Source organism: Tachypleus tridentatus, chromosome 3 (assembly GCF_004210375.1).
Source record: "Tachypleus tridentatus isolate NWPU-2018 chromosome 3, ASM421037v1, whole genome shotgun sequence".
In the NCBI taxonomy this organism is placed as follows: Eukaryota; Metazoa; Arthropoda; class Merostomata; order Xiphosura; family Limulidae; genus Tachypleus; species Tachypleus tridentatus.
Window position 1 is genome coordinate 95,690,410 of NC_134827.1, and position 22,873 is coordinate 95,713,282.

The 22,873-nt window shown below is 34.9% G+C and overlaps 1 protein-coding gene across 3 annotated transcripts in view; it reads left to right on the top strand.

Annotated features, from left to right (window-relative positions):
- The window catches only part of LOC143247514 (rho guanine nucleotide exchange factor osg-1-like), an 87,017-nt gene that overhangs the window by 31,197 nt on the left and 32,947 nt on the right, over window positions 1–22,873 (top strand). For all 3 annotated transcript variants that reach the window (XR_013026597.1, XM_076495764.1, XM_076495763.1), the window contains exon 2: window positions 8,846–8,923. Coding sequence is in view for 2 of the 3 variants with exons in the window: in XM_076495764.1 (XP_076351879.1) it covers window positions 8,846–8,923 (78 nt within the window). In the remaining variant the exon portion in view is untranslated. The remainder of the gene's footprint in view (window positions 1–8,845; window positions 8,924–22,873) is intronic.

The following is a 22,873-nucleotide window of genomic DNA, read 5'->3' on the forward strand; positions in this document are numbered from 1 at the left end:
TACTCTATTTTAAAATTACATTAAAAGTAGTATTATAACATCAACTAAAATAAAGATATACTGATGAAAACTAAGATTCTATTTAAACAACTTGGGACAAGACATTAACGTGTGTATTGTATTTTCCATGTAAAGTAGAGACAGCGTAGTCTGCTATGTGATCGTTAGACAATTATTAAATACGTATAATGATAATAATACATTAACATTAAATAACTGTAATATGTAGAATACTCTATCCTTTTCACCCTGTAAAGTCAATGTCATTATGAAGCCAACTTCTCTCTATGTAATGAAAGTAAAATATAAATCAGTACACATAATACTAAAGTGTATTGCATACTTTCAGTCAGGAGATAAACTGTCACAAAATAACTAATACAAACATTTTGTAAATGTAAAATGATGTAGGGATAGCAATGCCAAAAAGAAAGAAAGGAAGAAGGTAGGAGTGATGAAGATATACACCGGCCATCCCCGTATGACTTTCAATATTAAAATGTAATGTTACACTGCAAAATGAATACTTGACTTTAATATTACTGCAGTTGGATATTATATATTCCTAGCTATTGCTATGCAGTTTATCATAATACCATGGTCATGTCAAGGTTGGCAATGCAGTGTAACTAAGATCCTAGGATTTATATACAAGGAAACCAATCTGAGTTCAAACATGTTTTTATTAGTACAGACGAGCTACGAGTCGGTAAAATTGACCGACTTCGTAATCATTTTATACTCGTGCATTTTTACATATTAAAGTTGAATATTAATATCAAACGTCAGGTCAAAATAACCTATATATATATGTATCATCCATATATTATTGTTTTCGTTCCTTTTGGCACTGCCATCCCTACATCATTTTACATTTACAAAATGTTTTCATTAGTTGTTTTGTGACACTTTATCCTCTGACTGAAAGTTAATGTATTCCACGAATCTGTGCAATAAAAATTAATATTGTCACATTAAACGTTTTGATTCAATAAAAGTATATTAATTAAAAACATTTTTGTCATTCCTTATTCCATATCGATATTTACTGATGCAGACAGTCAAAAAATAAACCATAATCGCGTCGTATATAGACGTTTTTCAAGCTAAAGTTACTATCTCTTCCAAATGTTTAACAGTTTGATTCTCGATGATGTATGTAGTCATAAACGTATTGCAATCCCATCTGTATAACTTTTCAACTCGAATTGTCATATCTTCTAGTTCTGTATCTTTTGAAAAGTTTCACAAATGGATCCTTAATGATGTAGGTAATCAAATATGTATTTTTAATGCCATCTGGATTTTTAAAGCTAGAGATACCACGTGTTCCGGTTCTGTAGCTTTTGAAATACTCAGCCTAAAAAACCTTTCCTCAAGTGAATACTGTAGCAACATTTTTATCTTTACTTAGGTTGTCACTTCATTGTAGCTTCCATCCTGTGATTGAAAAACTAAAAAAATAACGTTGCACTGAATTTACGAAGCAATAATGTTTTGGTTTTTAAATTAATGGTAGTGACTATTGCTCATGAGAACTTACAGACTAAACTTAGTATTATGTATTTTGAAACATCTTTGATATTGGTAGCGGTGTGAAAATGATAATTACCAAGGTTGTAAAGCTGTAATGGATAAAGCCTAACCAAGGATGAAAATTAATAAGGGATTATGTTTAACAAAGAGTGCAAAACGATATAAAATAATGTCTAACCAAGGATTAAAAACAGTAATGAATAATGTCTAACCAAGGATGAAAAACAGTAATGGATAATGTATAACGAAGGGTGAAAAACAGTAACGGATAATGTCTAACCAAGGGTAAAAAAGTAATGAATAATGTCTAACCAAGGGTGGAAAACAGTACTGGATAATGTATAACTAAGGGTAAAAAGGTAATGAATAATGTCTAACCAAGGGTGAAAAACAGTAATGGATATTGTATAACGAAGGGTGAAAAACAGTAATGGATTATGTGTAACCATGGGTAAAAAAAGTAATGAATAATGTCTAACCAAGGGTGGGAAACAGTAATGGATAATGTATAACGTAGGGTGAAAAACAGTAACGGATAATGTATAACCAAAGGTAAAAAAGTAATGAATAATGTCTAACCAAGGGTGAAAAACAGTAATGGATAATGTATAACGTAGGGTGAAAACCAGTAACGGATAATGTATAACCAAGGGTAGTAAAAGTAATGAATAATGTCTAACCAAGGGTGGGAAACAGTAATGGATAATGTATAACGTAGGGTGAAAACCAGTAACGGATAATGTATAACCAAGGGTAGTAAAAGTAATGAATAATGTCTAACCAAGGGTGGAAAACAGTAACGGATAATGTATAACGTAGGGTGAAAACCAGTAACGGATAATGTATAACGTAGGGTGAAAAACAGTAACGGATAATGTATAACCAAGGGTAGTAAAAGTAATGAATAATGTCTAACCAAGGGTGGGAAACAGTAATGGATAATGTATAACGTAGGGTGAAAACCAGTAACGGATAATGTATAACGTAGGGTGAAAAACAGTAACGGTTAATGTATAACCAAAGGTAAAAAAGTAATGAATAATGTCTAACCAAGGGTGAAAAATAGTAATGGATAATGTATAACGTAGGGTGAAAAACAGTAACGGATAATGTATAACCAAAGGTAAAAAAGTAATGAATAATGTCTAACCAAGGGTGAAAAACAGTAATGGATAATGTATAACGTAGGGTGAAAACCAGTAACGGATAATGTATAACCAAGGGTAGTAAAAGTAATGAATAATGTCTAACCAAGGGTGGAAAACAGTAACGGATAATGTATAACGTAGGGTGAAAACCAGTAACGGATAATGTATAACGTAGGGTGAAAAACAGTAATGGATAATGTATAACGTAGGGTGAAAAACAGTAATGGATAATGTATAACGAAGGGTGAAAAACAGTAATGGATAATGTGTAACCATGGGTAAAAAAAGTAATGAATAATGTCTAACCAAGGGTGGAAAACAGTAATGGATAATGTATAACGTAGGGTGAAAACCAGTAACGGATAATGTACAACCAAGGGTAGTAAAAGTAATGAATAATGTCTAACCAAGGGTGGAAAACAGTAACGGATAATGTCTAACCAAGTATGGAAAACAGTAATGGATAATGTATAACCAAGAGTAAAAAAAAGTAATGCGTCATGCCTACCGATAGCCTGATTATTAGTAATTTGCGAGTTCTATTGTTCAGATAACAGAGCGTTCGCAAATGAAAATGTTTATATTCTTACACGTAATTCGTGCAGGGTCTGAAAGATAAAACAAATACATACATGTATGTAGTGCTGGTATCAGTTTTGTAATGTTTTACTAATGAACAGGAACCTTGTTTCAACTTGTGATATCACACTAGTAAACAGAAAGACTGTTTAACTTTGTGATACTAAAACATTCAACAGTTAGCTTGCTTAAGTTTATTGTACCAGCGAGTGGAAGTATCATTTTAATCTATTTTATACGAACAATGAACGTGCATACTGTTTTGTCTTAGAGGATACTTCACAGTCTCTATATTAAATGTTATACATTTCACATATTTCATTACTTTTATACTCAAAGAAAGTTTTGTTTGGTGTTGTTTGACAACACGTGGTCTTCTTGAAAATGACATAACTTGATTATAAAATAAAGAGGAGTAGACTTTAGTTATTTATATTTTACCTTTCTCATGTTTATAGCTAAATGTTTCAAGTACATAAAACATATTTAGTGTCTACATATTTGAATCTTTTGTGGTGCTCAAGATAACTTTAAAGGTGTTTAGAATTGCAGGAGAAGAATATATGGGTTTGAAGCTATGAGGTTGTTTGCTTTGAGAAACTGCAGCAATTATTTTCAGTTGCTGGTATCTAACTTTCATCTTATTATTTCCCGGTTAAACGTTACATTAATAACAAATTATGCTATTTAAATAAATGCTACATTCGAATGTCAGGGTTTTGCTTATACTGTGTTAAGTATATTAGTGACTAGGTGGTTAGGGCCCTCGACTCGTTGCTTGAGGGTCGCGGATTCGAATCCCTCTCACATCAAATATACTCACCATTTCAGCTTTAAGGGCGTTATAATGTTACGGTCAATGCCACTATCCGTTGGAAAAATAGAGTCGCTCAAGAGTTGGCGGTAGGTGGTGATGATTATCTGCCTTCCCCTAGTCTTACATTGCTAAATTAGGGTTGGCTAACGTAGATAGCCCTTGAGTAGGTTTGCACGAGATTCTAAAAACTAACAAACAAGAATATTAGTATGTTTCTTGAACTAGTTGTTACTATTTTTGTTTCGAATATTCGCGCAACGTTACAGAAGAACTATCTTCGCTAACCGTCCCTAATTTCTGGTATTGTGACATGTTACTGCCGGTCATTTAACTACCGTTGTAAATGACTACCGGTACATTTTATTATAGGCAAATAATTATGTTCTCAAAGCAGACCATTTATTAGAACAGTGAACGAATTTCTTCTTTACAATTAGGGTGAACTAATAAAAGAGTCACACTAAACTTGATTAAAAGTAAAATTGAGTTACACAGTAACTAAATAATTTGCTGAGAAAAAACAAGTATCTCAGTGTGTAGCAAATACGAACACTATTATTTATGTTTGCATAAATACAAATTTTATGACGTAAATTTGGTGTTCAGATATTTTGACATGATAGTGGTGACTTTCATAATATTCCGGTAATATAATCCCAAAACATGCAGAAAATCTTAAAATGGAGTAATTAATTGCGACATCCCTCTGCCGGCAGTAAAGGCACTAGCAGTCTATTACTACTGCAGTAGAATGTCTTCAGAACCTTACTTAACATCCAATTGATAGACTAGAAGGAGGGAAACTATTGGACAGAACTCAGCAACAATTTTAGAAAATTTGATCGGATAGTGGGATTTGACTGTCACTCTTATGATGTACGTACTGACCCAAAGTGTTGAACCGATTTTTTTTTTTTTTTTAAAGAGTAGGGGACCGTGAACGTTCGAATTGACAGCCCGGCACGCTAACCACTGGGCAACGCTCAGCTCTTTTACCTTTTGAATTGTTACACCTTTTGTTAGCCTTTCAGAGATCTATATGTATTAGTTAGTAATCTGATTAACGTAACGTTTTTCCACAAAAGGAATATTAATCCCAGACCCATCCGCCTGTGAAAAACTTATGATTACAGATACCGACTACTTCTCTCTCAATAGACTTTTGTTTTAGGAAAGTAAAATAATTTTACTTGCTTCTATCCATAACCCTGGGTTACTTACTATGCAGCGTAAAACTTTAACTCTCTACAGCAGTCCATAACCCTGGGTTACTTACTATGCAGCGTAAAACTCTAACTCTCTACAGCAGTTTTCGTTATCCAAAACCATGAAGAAACTGAAACTAAAACCCAGACAAGGTAAAATAAGGCAAATACTATACAACAGCAATTATTTTTCTGAAAACAAATTTTATAAACAAATACACAAAAAAGGTTGCTGTTTACTTATATTTTATACAACATAATAATAAATCAACTAATTCTAATCGTAAGAAATGTATTCATTTTGTTTGTTTTTGAATTTCATGCAAAGATACACGAGGGCTATCTGCCCAAGCTGTTCTTAATCTAGCAGCGTAAGAATAGAGGAAAGGCAACAAGTCATCATCACTCACCGCCAGCTCTTGGGCTACTCTTTTACCAGCGAATAGTGGGATTGAACATCACATTATTACGCTCCTGTGGCTGAAAGAGCGAGCATGTTTGGCGCGACGGGGATCAAACCTGCGACCCTCAGATTACGAGTCGAGTGCTTTAACTATGTATTGAAGGGCCTAAATAACATCCGTCGTTTGACAGTAAAATATGTTTATTTTCATTGAAATAATAGTTATTTACTTTATTGGCCATTTAACTACATGCTTTGTTTTTACTGCCTTTTTTTCTTTTCGCTGATTTTACTGAGTTATACATTAATATAAGTATAAACACCTCTGATTAATTTTCTTCAGACAGATTTAGTGAGACAGCGAAATCATTTTCTTGTGTGTGAATTACTCTCTTTCTGATTAATAAAACTGAGACATAATTTAACCAAAAAAAGGTTTATTGTTTGTGGATGTAGATACGTTTAGTTTTCCAAAATGTGGTAATACTTAAATGACAATTGAATGTATGTTTTAAATGACAAATCACCGAAATTACTACGTTAGAGTAGAGCCCCGAATAAGAAAAATAAATCGATATGAAAATAATAATGTGCCTTTATTTGTAGCGTCTCCATAGAAACAGGCCTAGTTAAACAAAAACAGAAATGCTGCTGGTGCACGTGCACCGGATGTTGTAAGGACTTCAATGTAGTATTAATTCAGAAAACACAGCACTGATACGGATAACGGACAATAATACGTTAGCATACATCAGGAATAAGTAATTCACAATGGGCTCTTACAAACACAGGTACATTGGCTTATTTGGCACAGTCTAAATGATATTTAACAATTTGCAAACTATACGGAGATAAAGCTGCGTTGTAGTATACATCTTTAATAAAAATGTATTCATGTCTCACATTAAGTCTAGTATAGCCTGATGGGTACTCCACTAGCAATCTACGGGCCGCGGGATCGAAACTCGTCACTGAACAGGTCTGTCCTTTTGTCTTGCAATTCTAGTAAAAAGTAACCTAATTGTCGGCGGCGGATGATGTTGATTAGTTACCTTTCCACTAGTTTTTGCTCTCGGTGGACTTAGCAGAGAGCTCAATGTAACTTTGCTATATGAAAACATACACACACACATACCCCTCTAGTTTATCACTCCAAAATAGCAGATAGCCCCCGAGTAGCTTTGCGCGAAACTAACCAAAGAAACACCATCACTGAGGTAATGAAATTAAAGGATTATTGAAGGATATTCACTGTAAATGCTTCCATGTTTTCAAAACAAGAACAATATTTAACTAATTGCTCCGATAGTCGCGGATTCGAATCATTGTCACACCAAATATGCTCGTCCTTTCAGCCGTGGGGGCGTTATAACATACGACCAATCCCACTATTCGTTGGTAAAAGAGTAGCCCAAGAGTTGGCGGTGGGTTGTGATAACTAGCTGCTTTTCCTCTAGTCTTACACTGCTAAATTAGAAACGGCTAGTGCAGATAGCCCTCGTGTAGCTTTGCGAGAAAATTCAAAAATAAAGAAACTCATTGCTGCTTATGCGACTGAAAGGAAAAATATAGGTCGGTAAAAAAACATTGAACCAGACTGTACTGCTTTTTGTTCGATATGTGGATATCAGTCATTGGGTCAAGTTATTAATACAAATGTATTTAAAACTCATAGAGAGACAAGAACAATATTACTGACACGTATATGACGCCATTTATTTAAAATATACGATTTTTTTTTATTAAATCGTGAAGATATCCTAATAATTGTTTATTTGTTTTTGAATTTCGCGCAAAGCTACACGAGGGCTATCTGCGCTAGCCGCCCCTAATTTAGTAGTGTAAGACTAGAGGGAAGACAGCTAGTCATCACCACCCACCACCAGCTCTTGAGCTACTTTTTTTACCAACGAATAGTGGGATTGACCGTTACATTATAACGCCCCCACGACTGAAAGGGCGAACACGTTTGATGTGACTGGGATTCGAACCCGCTACCCTCAGATTACGAGTTGAACGTCCTGATCACTTGATCATGCCGGGCCTAATTAAAATAAATGTTGTTAGAACACTAGTTACTAACTTCTATCACTGTAACCGTTTTCTCCAGTAACATGTACTAGTTGTACTACAATAGGAAACAATAATATTACGACGTATTAATAAACCTGACGTATCCATCGTTAATGAAGTATTGTCAATCGTAACATTATAACGCCCCCACGGCTGAAAGGGCGAGCATGTTTGGTGCGACGGGGATTCGAACTCGCGATCCTCGGATTACGAGTTGAGTGCCTTAACCCACCTGGTCATGAGTGGCCAATGTCATAATGACCTCACAACATCAACGTAGCTTAGTCATTTAGTCTTAGTTTTGGTCATTTCTAATGTTTTGATAATTATAACTAGGAATTGAAACACCAGTCTAACTACAGTAGAACTGCTGTTATATGTGTGTGTTTATAGTGACCTATTAAACGGATGAAACGTATCGTCTTATTTTGCTGGAATGTGCGGACGACAGCAATCATGCACCGGAATTTAGTTTTCTTACGAATTTAACCCAGAGAAGAGATGGAAATTTGTATTAAGATAGCATCAACAAGTTTGACGAGAAAGCTTCGTCTGTGTTAAAAGGTTCCTCAAACTGTCACACGCCATTATAACCTCTACTACTAAATATGTGATTCCTGATTGCCCCTCTCACCAAGAGGACTTAGAGCGCCATAATTTGGGGGTCGATCCCTGCCTATAATGGACACAACACAGAGGTTCCATTGGGAAGACTTCGTGGTTAATATCGCATGAACAAAGCTCTATGTTTGTCCATATCTGTTATTATATTTTTTGAAAATATATTTTCGTAAACCGAATACAATAATTAAAATTGATTACACATTATCCTAGATTTTATACGTATAGATGAACAATTAAACTTTTAACAAAAAATGCTCAGTAAATTAATACTGCGGTTAACTAGAGTCGTGAAAGGTGAGGTTACCTTTTTTTTATATAAGTTTAGTTTAGTTGGAAATGAGTAAAAAGTCTACAGATGTATGAAGAAAGTTTGACTGTGAAATAGATGTTTTACTTACATTGTAAAAATTATAACACGAAAACCCTTCGAAAATATCACTGGTTGTTTTGTTCATTTCAGGATACCCGGACTCACGTGGTAGGAGAACTTTTTGATACGGAGAAATCTTATGTTGACTCTCTTCAGATACTGGTCAATGTAAGTATCCTGATATCTATGTACAGTGTCCAGTTTCTCATGGTACACAATGTTCAACGTAACTACGTTCATATCTATGTACAGTGTCAAGTTTTACATGATACACACTGTTTGGAAGTAACTACGTTCATATTTATGTACAGTGTCAAGTTTCACATGATACACACTGTTCAACGTAACTACGTTCATATCTATGTGCAGTGTCAAGTTTTACATGATACACACTGTTTGGAAGTAACTACGTTCATATTTATGTACAGTGTCAAGTTTCACATGATACACACCGTTCACTATTTTCGTATTTATATCCAGTGTTAAGTTTCACTCGACACATGCTGTTCAACGTAACTACGTTCATATCTATGTACAGTGTCAAATTTCACATGATACACACTGTTCAATGTAACTACGTTCACATCAAAGTAAGGAATCAAGTTTCACACGATGCACGCTGTTCAACGTAACTACGTTCATATCTAGGTATAGTATCAAGTTTCACATAACTTAGAGCCATTTTCATGTTACGTCAAAATTCCTGGCCAATCATCTGCTATTCCAGGTAAACAATAATTTCTGTAATGTTATTGTTATTAATGTAATTTATCATAAAGTTGAAAATGCATAAACCAGATCATACATGCTCGCCCTTTCAGCCATGGGGGTATTATAATGTGACAATCAATCCCACTATTCGTTGGTAAAAGAGTAGCCCAAGAGTTGGCGGTGGGTGGTGATGACTAGCTGCTTTCCCTCTAGTCTTACACTGCTAAATTAGGGATGGCTAGCGCAGATAGCCCTCGTGTAGTTTTACGCGAAATTCAAAACAAAACAAACAAGCAATACTTCAATAAAACAATACATCTTGCCCTCCGTGATGGATTAATACGCTTTATACACTCAAATAGACCAAAATGTCCTTTCAATTCCAATGAACCAATAAATCCTGCTCTCAGTAAGTTATGCTGTCTAAAGGCCACAGTTTTCCCTCTTTACTGAAACCCTTTCAGTAAGTTCTGCTATTCAAAGGTCACATCTTATCCTTCTTTACTTAAAGGGTTGCAGTAAGTTCTGCTATTCAAAGGTCACATCTTATCCTTCTTTACTTAAAGGGTTGCAGTAAGTTCTGCTATTCAAAGGTCACATCTTATCCTTCTTTACTTAAAGGGTTGCAGTAAGTTCTGCTATTCAAAGGTCACATCTTATCTCTTTACTGTGACCATTTCAATAAGTTCTGCTACCTAAGAGTCACATCTTGTCCTTGTTTCACTAAAAGTCTTTCAATAAGTCTTGCTGTCGACGTGAGACAGTAAGTGCCTTGTTGCATCACAAATAAGGACCTAGTCTGGACACATTATTGGCTTAAGGAAAACTAATACATTATTTAAATACTCTGTCGTCCACAATGAATGAAACTATCGTACTGCCTGCGTTAATAATTGATAATGACAATACTATTGTTTTAAACTTGATCCTGAAAATACTATTGTTGTATAGCAAAGTATGGCATTCCATGAGAACCAGTATATTAGATTAACGTTTTGCCGTCTGAGGTGAATCGAAACTGTCGTGAATACCTAAGTTAACACTTAATACTGGCAATACTATTGTTTCCTTCTTAATACTAACAATACTGATGTTGCATAGCAACAAGAGACCTCTTTGGAATTTCAGTAAAATAACTGTTCCTACAAAACGTACACAAAAGTTGTTTAAACGTTTACACGTTAGGTTATGAAACATTAAAACAAACCGTAGTGCATAAACACGTCTCTCTTTTACTGGATTTGGTCACCCGTTTGGTCGCCACAACTAATCTTTTGCCTTGGAAAAAGCCCTAGGATAAATATTGCTATTATGCTCTGCCTAAAGTGTTTTCGTGTTTCGGTGCTGTAATAATACGTTATAGAATATCTTATGTGACTTTTAATTTCGTGTGGGCTAAACTTAGGATGTGGCTGGTGTGCGATTCAAAGATTTCACGCTTTTAAAAACATAAACAAGTTAAAGTTCTCACTTGAGATGTGTTTGTGGAGGTGTAGCTTTATAAACAAAATGGGTACTGATGCAACGGCATGTGTATGTTAAAAAGCAAACAAACTGTTAAGTTGTACGCGTACCACACGCGTCATGAGGAAATGAGATTTGATGTTGTAATCCCAAATAAAGACCAATTAATTCGTTCAATCGATTAAAATATTATGATAGCCACAATTATACCGCAATTACTGAAAACGTATAACAATATTGTAACACTTTTATCAATCACCACCTCTCAAAAATGTATATATTATTTCTGGCGAGTGTACGATGTTTTCTTTTGAACCGAATATTGTAAAAAAACAACAACTTATTGTTAGGGTAGTGGTTTTCAAATGTGATCTGTTAGTTTTGCATTCAGCGTAAAACATAAAACACCACAACAATGAAGAAAAAGCAATCAAATAAAACAATGTAAAGGAGATGTGGAAACAATAGATAGTCACATAATAATGTCCAAACATTGTACTGAGTAAAATAGTCACATAATAATGTCCAAACATTGTACTGAGTAAAATAGCCACATAATAATGTCCAAACATTGTACTGAGTAAAATAGTCACATAATAATGTCCAAACATTGTACTGAGTAAAATAGTCACATAATAATGTCCAAACATTGTACTGAGTAAAATAGTCACATAATAATGTCCAAACATTGTACTGAGTAAAATAGTCACATAATAATGTCCAAACATTGTACTGAGTAAAGATAGTCACATAATAATGTCCAAACATTGTACTGAGTAAAATAGTCACATAATAATGTCCAAACATTGTACTGAGTAAAATAGTCACATAATAATGTCCAAACATTGTACTGAGTAAAATAGTCACATAATAATGTCCAAACATTGTACTGAGTAAAATAGTCACATAATAATGTCCAAACATTGTACTGAGTAAAATAGTCACATAATAATGTCCAAACATTGTACTGAGTAAAATAGTCACATAATAATGTCCAAACATTGTACTGAGTAAAATAGTCACATAATAATGTCCAAACATTGTACTGAGTAAAATAGTCACATAATAATGTCCAAACATTGTACTGAGTAAAGATAGTCACATAATAATGTCCAAACATTGTACTGAGTAAAATAGTCACATAATAATGTCCAAACATTGTACTGAGTAAAATAGTCACATAATAATGTCCAAACATTGTACTGAGTAAAATAGTCACATAATAATGTCCAAACGTTAAACTGACTAAAGATAGTCACATAATAATGTCCAAACATTGTACTGAGTAAAATAGTCACATAATAATGTCCAAACATTGTACTGAGTAAAGATAGTCACATAATAATGTCCAAACATTGTACTGAGTAAAATAGTCACATAATAATGTCCAAACATTGTACTGAGTAAAATAGTCACATAATAATGTCCAAACATTGTACTGAGTAAAATAGTCACATAATAATGTCCAAACATTGTACTGAGTAAAATAGTCACATAATAATGTCCAAACGTTAAACTGACTAAAGATAGTCACATAATAGTGTCAAAACATTGTACTGATAAGGAACAGTCAAATAATGCAGTCTTAAAACGCTATACTGACCATAGATAGTTACATAATATAGTGTAAATACATTAAAGTTGACGAAAGAAAGTCACCTAAAACTGTATAAATACATTCTACTTATATGTTAGCCATATAAACTGTATAATGACATTTGTTACCATGTTAGTCATATATATATATATATATATATACTATATTCAGTGGAACTGTTCCAACAAAACTGTATATGGAAACTTTATAAACATGTTATTCATATAAACTGTATAAATACATTTGTTACCATGTTAGTCATATATATATATATATACTATATTCAGTGGAACTGTTCCAACAAAACTGTATATGGAAACTTTATAAACATGTTATTCATATAAACTGTATAAATACATTTTGCTGTAACTGACATGTGCGCTGAACCATATTGACACTATTACTGACATATGTGCTTATTCATACTAACACTGTTACTGACATGTGTTTTGAATTATACTGATACTGTTACTGATATGTGTGCTGAATCATACTGACACTGTTACTGACATGGGTGCTGATTGATACTGAGTGTTAATGATATGTGTACTGATTGATACTGAAACTGTTACTGATATGCGTGCTAAATCATTCTGACATTTGCGCTGCACCATAATGACACTGTTACTGACATGTGTGATGAATCATACTGACACTGTACTGACATATGTGCTGATTGCTACTGATTGTTACTAATATGTGTGCTGAATCATACTGACACTGTTACTGACATGTGTGCTGATTGATACTGACACTGTTACTAATATGTGTGATGAATCATACTGACACTGTTACTGACATGTGTGCTGATTGATGCTGACACGGTTACTGATATGTATGCTGTATTACAGTGACACTGTTACTAACATCTAAAACAAACAGTAAAGACAACGTTTGGTAGACTTGTAATGACCAGAACCAGTCAAAGTTACAGTCGTCAGGTTCCTGATAAATATTTGAAAGTGTCGGCTGTTCTCACAGCTAGAGATCCGCATACCGTTGTATGTACGTATTCACACGCTAGGATACATGGACTAGAATACTGATATCAATAATACTTCTAATATTTCTCCTATGTGTGAACGTGTACACTTAATTTCACCGCAGGGGGAAATCGTATATACAGAACAGCTCTATTGTACATTACAGGTGTCGCTGTTACACAAACCACACCACGGCCTATTACTGCTAATAGCTTTTTGTTAATAGGGAACTTTCCCTGTAATTGACAAGCATAATATTCCCTTTGGCTTTGTTTCGGACCTTTTAATGCCTGTTTTATGGACATTAAGTCACCTGGTAGTTATTTTCTCAATAAAATGGATAATTTTGTATGATAATGGATGGATCCACACCCTCCTGATACGGGTGGTTGAGGCAGACAGGGAGTAGGCTTAGCAACAAACACATAAGGGCAGAAATTTTACTGGGGATAGTTGTCTTAGCGTTGAAATAATTAATGATTGGTAATTATTTTTATTACATGGAGTTTCTCTCCACAATAAGCTTATTACATCTTCGTTTTTGTTCTCAAGATATTTATGTTGTCTCTCCTAGGTCAAGAACGGCCTAGGTGGGTAGCATGCCTGGACTGGAATTTCAAGGTTTCATGGTTCTCGACCATTTAACGCAGAAAAGCGCAGCGCAATTTGGAGTGATGGGCGTGTTATAAGAGTGACAGTCAACTCCTATTAGCCGATCCTACGAGTGTTGTTCAAGTGTCGGTGGCCCGGCATGGCCAGGTGCTTAAGGCACTCGACTCGTAATCCGAAGGTTGCGAGTTCGAATCCCCGTCGCACCAAACATATTCGCCCTTTCAGCTGTGGGAGCGCTATAATGTGACGGCCAATCCCACTATTCGTTGGTTAAAGAATATCCCACGAGTTGGCAATGGGTGGTGATGACTAACTGCCTTCTCTCTAGTCTAATTAGGGACGGCTAGCACAGATAGCCCTCGTGCAGCTTTGCTCGAAATTCAAAACAAACCAATCAAGAGTCAGCGCTAGTTCTGCTGATTAGCTGCTTTTCATCTGGTTTATCAGTTCACAATTAAGGCCTGTTGTGCGCAAAAAACCCTTGTGTATCTCTAAGAAAAATATTAAGACACCAAAAAGTAGTGCTGTCACTTTTATCGACTAAAGGTTAACTAATTTACCAGTATACCAAACATATAAACATCTTTGTGTGTATGTTTAAGTATGGATAATTAAAAAAAAAATACAACAATGATAATAAGCTTGATTACAGATAATTAATTATATGTTCGCAGAGAGACAGAATATTTTTTTCTGTTGTTTCGACTTTGTTCTTCCAAACAATTTACTCAACCACTTCTTTTCTTGGCTAGTTGACTCGGAATTTGCTCGGGTCCAACACCTTGATCCAATACGTCCAGATATCTTTTTAATTTTTTTTTTAAATTTAGACCTTTTCAAGGGATTGTATGGGATCAAAGGTCAAACAATCTAAAAGTATATATTTTGTGTTTTTATGCTAACATATTTACAGCAATAATGATGAATATTGGCACACGTACAAATTTTCATGCGCCTAAACATTAACTTAAAAAACACACATTGGATTTGTTTAATTTAAGTCTTTTTAAGGGGTCAGAGCTCACAAAAATTGTAATTTTGAGATTTTGGTCAATTACTCGGCTGTATGTTGACCGACATACATGGGATTTGGTACAAAGCTACTTTTTATAAGTCCCCTACGTATACTTACAAAAATATGAAACATATATAATTTTTGGTTATTTTAGAGGGGTCATAAACGAATCTATAATTATAGGAATTTTTGTCCCGAGTGGTGAAATAAAGTTTTATAATTTTCTGATGTCTGTTTGTTTACATGTGGTAAAAGCAATACAATGTGATATCTGTGCAACTCCCACCACGAGTATCGATGCTCAGTTTCTAGCGTTGTAATTGCATCCAAATACCGCTGTGAAACTTGTGGGAAGGTTTTTCTGATGTCAGAATTTGTTTATGTTGGAACTGAGTGGCGTATACACGTATTCGCCCACGAATACTGGCTCCTGTAATTGTTTGTTTGTTTTTGAATTTCGTGCAAAGCTACACAAGGGCTATCTGCGCTAGCCGTCCCTAATTTAGCAGCGTAATACTAGAGGGAAGGCACCCACTGCCAACTCTTGAGCTACTCTTTTACCAACGAATAGTGAGATTGACCGTAACATTATAATGCCCACACGCCTGAAAGGGCGAGCATGTTTGGTGAGACGGGGATTCGAACCCTCAACCCTCGGATTACGATTCGAGCGCCTTAACCACGTGGGTATGTCGGGCCCGCTACTGTAATTAAACTCAATATTATTTCTGAAGAAAAGCTACTTTGAAATTATCTCTTGTTTTTTTTAACTGTAACAATTGAATTAATACAAATTGTAATTTCTTTTTGTATTATATAGTAAGTGTTTTTAAAAGATAGGTTCAGTACGCAGCGTAACTTTGATGAACGCTGATAAATTGTTTTTTGTTTTTTTGAATTTCGCACAAAGCTACTCGAGGGCTATCTGTGCTAGCCGTCCCTAATTTAGCAGTGTAAGAGTAGAGGGAAGGCAGCTAGTCATCACCACCCACCGCCAACTCTTTTACCAACGAATAGTGGGATTGACCGTCACATTATAACGCCCCCACGGCTGAAAGGGCGAGCATGTTTGGCGCGACGGGGATGCGAACCCGCGACCCTCAGATTATTAGTCGCACGCCTTAACGCGTTTGGCCAGAACGCTGATAAAATCTTCAGCTCAAAATCCACCGTTTGTTGGCTTTTTTTCTCTCTCTAGTGATTTAATGTTTGACAGTTTTAAACCACTTCTCATGCTACACCTGACCAGGTCAGAGACCTTAAGGCTCGGACATAGCCATCCATAGTTTAAAATTTCTGACCAGAGGAATAAGAGCAAATGTAATTAATTACAACTTTAGAAAATACAAATTCGATTAGAAAGTAGCTCCTTATTTAACGAGCACTTATTATATAACAATACTGTTTAAATAAAGTTTAACATCACTATATATCAATGTAACAATTTCGAAAGTTATTGCTTCTCCGATTCAGATTGCATCTTTAATGATTCTAACGCTTGACAAATTAACCCACGTATCGAATTCACCTAAGTAACTCGAATGTTCAGTAGAAATAAATCTACTGTTCTACCCTTAAACTAGCTATGATTAAAAAAAAAAGTATTTCATGATGTCCAGGTTGTTTGTACTGGTACACAAAACTTGCTTCGTACAAATTAACGATACACTGTTGAACGTGTAATGTATTTTAAAGGTCGTATCAATGGCGAAGTTGTTGCCAACGGTAAGTAAACAATAGTCTACCGTGTTTCTACATAATTCCAACATATTAATACTATAATTACACCTTAATGATACTGTGAGTTGGTATATATTATGGAATTGTCGTAATTATATTTCGGTTAGAGCTGTGAATTAACAGCAATTCTTTATGATGTTGCTTTAACTGTCCTTAAAATTATAATAACATGCTGTTTTCATCTTTAGTTTTATATGAATAATTAATAATAGCTCCTTTTATGTGGAGAACTAATACTGGAGTTTTTGAACTTTGTTCTTTTTATCTATGGGTAAATGACATAGCTTCAGCTTTTGTTGTTATTTTTATCTATGGTTATTATGACATTCCCTTAGTTTTGTTCGTTTTATTTATGGTGAAATGACATTGCTTTAGCTTTTGTTTTGCTTTATCTATGGTTAAATGACATTGCCTTAGTTTTGTTCTTTTTTATCTATAATTAAATAACATTGTCTTAGTTTTGTTCTTTTTATTTATGGTGAAATGACACTGCTTTAGCTTTTGTTATTTTTATCTATGGTTAAATGACATTGCCTTAGTTTTGTTCTTTTTATTACGATTAAATGACATTGTTTTAGATTTTGTTCGTTTTATCTGTGGTTAAATGACATTACCTTAGTTTTGTTCTTTTTTTATCTATGGTTAAAAGACATTGCCTTAGTTTTGTTCTTTTTTATCTGTGGTTAAATGACATGCTGTCTGGTCAGTTATGCGACATCCAACGACTGTTTATCTTGGCAACAGTTCTATGGCGTAGTTTCTGTTGTTAAAGGTTCTGTCATATGGCTTTCAGGTTGTTTTCCGTATGTTATCTAGCGCATGAGGACGACAGCTTCCGAGCATTCATTTCGTCCAATAGACGCTACGTCTAACGACTTTATGGAACAGCTTGATTATTCATTTCATTCTTAATTGAGGTGAAAAGTATGTTGGTGAACTCACACTCTATTATAATCGTTCCCAGAAGTAAAACTTTTTTCATTTTGTTTTTGCTGTTATCTGAAGCACATGAAAGACTCTTGGCACTGACATTTGTGTTCATGGATTCTCATCTGCTACAAGGCTCCATTATTTTTTTACACCAACGAGGAAACAATTTATTGCAACACTCTTTCGAGATGGTCCTGGTACCCCAAGTTGATCCACATTTCTTTGTTTTCTAATCCCATTACTTACAAAGGATATCACAGACTTGAAATTTGCGTCTGAAATGGTTGTGATAAACCATTCCTAAAAACAGTGCTTTTGGTACTACCACGCCAAGCATCAAAATTTAGTTACGATACTTACTATTTCACCGCGACTTTGTATTGACTATTTGTCTTGTGACATGCTGATTTACATACTCAAGGTCATTTTAATATAACTTACTGAACCATGTAGTAAAGTTTTCTCAGCTTTTTTAATTAGTCTTTTGCATTATAATAAAATACATTTAGGAATATCAAAATTATTAGGTAGCCAATATCACTCTACCCCAGGATGGAAAAAAATCTGAGCTGGGAATTTCAGTAAAATAATTAGTTCCACATCATATTTTTTGTATGGGCTGCGATTCTGTTACAATAGATGTCTCTGACTTGTTCGCGATAAATTCGAACACTAAGTGGAGAGCACATAATTCATTTGTTTTAAGATAATATATTCAAAACAAGTCAAACATATGCGCAACATTCTTTACAGTAAAGGATGTGGCAGTGGTATCTAAAACTCAAAATAATTCTATTTTTTTGTTAAAAGTCCACACAGGCTAGTTGAAATACTTTAGAACCAAACTGAAAAGACGAATTACATACAATGGTATGCTCGCGGACTTATACTGCTAGAAACTAGGTTTGGATACTCGTGGTGAGAAGATCACAGATAACCCATTGTGTAGCTGTGGGTTTAATTCCAAACAAACAAAATCTGAGGATAGCAGGTTCGAATACCCTTCTCACCAAACATACTTGCATTTTTAGCCGGGGGTTGTTATAATGTGTGGTCAATCCCACTTCGTTTGTAAAAGAGTAGCCCAAGAGTTGGCGGTCGGTGATGATGTGTAGCTTTTTACACTCTTTCACTACTAAATAAATGACGTTTAGCGCAGGTAGCCCTGGTGTAGCTTTGAGCGAAATTTTAAAAAGTATAAACAAAGCCCTCCACTAATACAGCGGTGTGTCTACGAATTTACAACGGAAAAATTGGTAGTTCGATTCCCCTCGGCGGGCTCAGTAGATAGCCTAATGTGGCTTTGCTATAAAAAAAACAATCAAATCAATGAGCTTAAACAAATCCACCACTGGTGGTGCGAATGTGTCACGTTACATTTGTTCATTGTTGCATTCTGTTTCAACAGTTTATAAGACAGCTTGGTAAGTGATTTCTAACAAATTTAAAATACGACAACCGGTTCAGTTCATAACAGAACCAGATCAACAACTCTCCACCCTGATTCGAAATAAATATCTCAAGACAACAACACGCTTTGCTCCTCGCCTTCGATGACTCATTGATAGAATAATAGATTACAATGCTCAGAATCAGGACTTAATAACCGTGTGGGGCAAAACACAGAGAGTTTATTTTGCAGTTTGCGACAAAAACAAATCCCATTTCCATATAGGGTGAACAGGCCCTGAATCATGGATGTGGCAGGAATAACATATCAGTCTTCTTTCAACGAGATGGGTCACACAAGACATTTCTAACGTTTAATACCTTAATAAAGTTTACAGACTTATATAGGTGGTGACCTGTTGTAGCTTTGCTTTATTGGAAATAGAAAAAAAACTCGTGTTTATGTTTTTCTTGTTGCTGTTTTTATACCTTTTAAAAAACTTTACTTGATTTATTTGTAGCTAAGCTACACAACGGGCTATCTGTGCTCTTCCCATGACGAGTATTGAAATCCATTTTCTAGCGTTGTAAGTCAGCAGACGTACCGTTGTAGCACAGGGGAACAGTTTACTTTCATGATGACCACGAAGAAAATAAATTTTCAATAGCTTATTTAAAAACACAGTAGAGATGTGCCAATCATATATTTGTACGGTAGGGCTATGTGAATCACATATAATTATGACAGAGCGACGTGAATCATATACTAATATGATAGACATATGTGAATCATATATTTCCAAGTTATTTATACATTATTGTTCAACACACGCTTCGTCATACAGACTCATAATTAGCATATATAACTTATATAAATCTCACATTAACAATTCCCCATACAGCGCTAATTCCACAAAAATAACAATTAATGTTTTTGTTCCTACAGATGTATAATAACCTAACCCTATGCTATGATATTCACTAACTACCGTGTTTCTCCGAAAATAAGACAGGGCTTATATTAATTTTCACTCCAAAATATGACACTAGGGCTTATTTTCGGGGAATGTCTTATTTTGATATATTAAAAAAATGAAGTTACAAAGTAAAACTATTAAACTAACCATTTAAAATAAACTATTATTAAACTATTAAACTAACTGATTAACTAACTATTAAACTAATTAATAAATTAATTTTTTTTTACTTCTTTCCTCTTCCTGCCACTCTTACCTAGGGCTTATTTTAAGGGTAGGGCTTATATTAAAACTATCCCCAAAAATCACACTAGGTCTTATTTTATGGGTAGGTCTTATTATCGGAGAAACACGGTAGTATTTATGACAATAGGATACACAAATTATGATATTTTCATTCATGCGTCTTAATTTATGAGCACTTGTAAGCCTGACAGATAGATAGATCTAAATACGAGTATTACGTGATATTATTGAAACCTAACCACTGAAAATTCTTGAGTGTGTTTGTGTTGTTTTGTTTATCGTACCATCTGCTGAGTCCACCGAGGGGAACCGAACCCTGATTTTAGCGTTGTAAATCCGTAGATGCTTTATGAATCTTTACGTTTCAGTTTTGACCCGAATCTGTTGATTTGTTTTGTTAGGCTTTCCTAACATTTCGCGATCCCCTCAGTTGCAACTTGTCCGGGTCACCAACAGGGCCCGGGACAATAGTGCCCGCTCGTGTTTTCCCCGACGGTGTGCGTCCATCGAAGAAAAAGAAAAGATTATTTATAACTAATTAAAAAGGTTTTTATAATCTACAGTATCTCATAACAAAATGGTATTGCGTTTCTGTTAACGACAGTTTATATATACGTTTGTAATGGAATTCTCTTTTACTGGTTCACATAAAAACAGAAAAGATTTTTGAAGTTGGGGATTTTAAAAATAATTTGACTGGCGAGTAGTTCAACTGGTCACGTGATACACATTTTAAAATATTGAAGGTGTGGCTACCTAGCAAGTGTTTGAGGCACATTCTCCTGCACGTGCTCATGTAAATCTTATTTCTTCTTTGTTTCTAACTGTTTTCTACTTCGACTCGAATCTTCTGTTAGGAATAACTGAGCGTTTCATCATTCAACTGACCATTAATTTTAATGTAGTCAACTTTGTAAGTGGAGTTGTTTGATAAATGGCCCATCAAAGTTTGAAGTACCTCTAAATGGTGAAGTTTCGAATCTACACGTAAGTAGCAATAATTTGGGAGCGAAAAACTAGCGATATTGGGGTTGAAACACTAGTGACACGTTTCTTGAATATATCGCTATTTAGAAGGATTAGTCCAATCACTAGCAAGTCAGACGCACGTGACTACTTTTTTTTTTTTTTTTTGCAGACGCTGTAATTACTGTGACATAATATCTGACGTGGTTGCCATGATAAATACGTCATATTACACAGATAAAAAGGAAGAAAATAAACGAGCTGAGTAATCGTTCTTATCTAAAAGCGACTGTCACGTCCACGCTTAATTTTCAAAAACGCCGACTGACACTTCAAGAGAAAAATCGCGTGCCACGGGACCGAACTTTAAAGATAACCGTTGTAGCACTAAATAGCTTATTTTGATGGTCTACTGTGATATAAATAGATCTGAGAGAGATTAGGATTTAATTACATGGCAAAAAGATAGTTTAACATCCGTTGCGTGAAGTGATTATTACTATATCATTCAACTCATACAGTAAAAGAAGACAAAAGATTGGCCAGGTGGTTACAGCACTCAAACATGTATTCTAAGGGTTGCGGGTTCAAATCCCCGTAGCACCAAACATGCTCACCCTTTCAGTCGTGGGGGCGTTATAATGTGACGGTTAATCCAACTATTCATTGGTAAAAGAGTGGCCCAAGAGTTTGCGGTGGGTATTGATGACTAGCTGCCTTCCCTCTAATATCACAGTGAAAATTAGGGATAGCTAGCACAGATAGCACTCGTGTAGATTTGGGCGAAGTTCAAACCAAACCAATTCTCTTAATAAATAGGCGGATGTATTTTAAACTTAACCGCTTACGTTATTATTATTTTGAAATTACAGGCACCTACCATTTAAGCAGTCAAACTGTATGCTATTATATACTATATAAATCGTGCACATGTGTGCCTCTCAGTGGCACAGCGGTGAGTCCGTGGACTAATAACGCTAGAAATTGGGTTTCAATACCAATGGTTGGTAGAACACAGAGAACCCAACTTTGTAGCTTTGCGCTTAATTACAGCTAATAAAGTACGGATGTGAATAACTTTCAGAGACAAAAAATACATTGGATATTTATTTAAAAGTATCAATATAACAGTACTGATAGACATACAAATATATAATTTTTATTATATTTTAAACCGAAGGAATTTTCACAGATTTTTGAAGTGAAGTCTTAGGCATTAGTAAATTCGTAAATAATTTACAAGTGAAGTCTTAGATGTACTGGACATGGCCTGTGTTTAGCATGCCGTGGGAATAGGTAGGTTTAGAAGTGAATAAATATGTGAGATGAGTGTGAAAAGGAAAAAGGGAGCAGGTAAGTATGTTAGTGCACTAATAAATGAGTGATTTATTAATGTAAGAACTAAATGAGGTCTGGAGTAAATAAATAAGTAGCTAACTGAGTAAGAGTGAGTGGGTTAGGAAATATGTAAGTTTAGGAGTAAGCAAG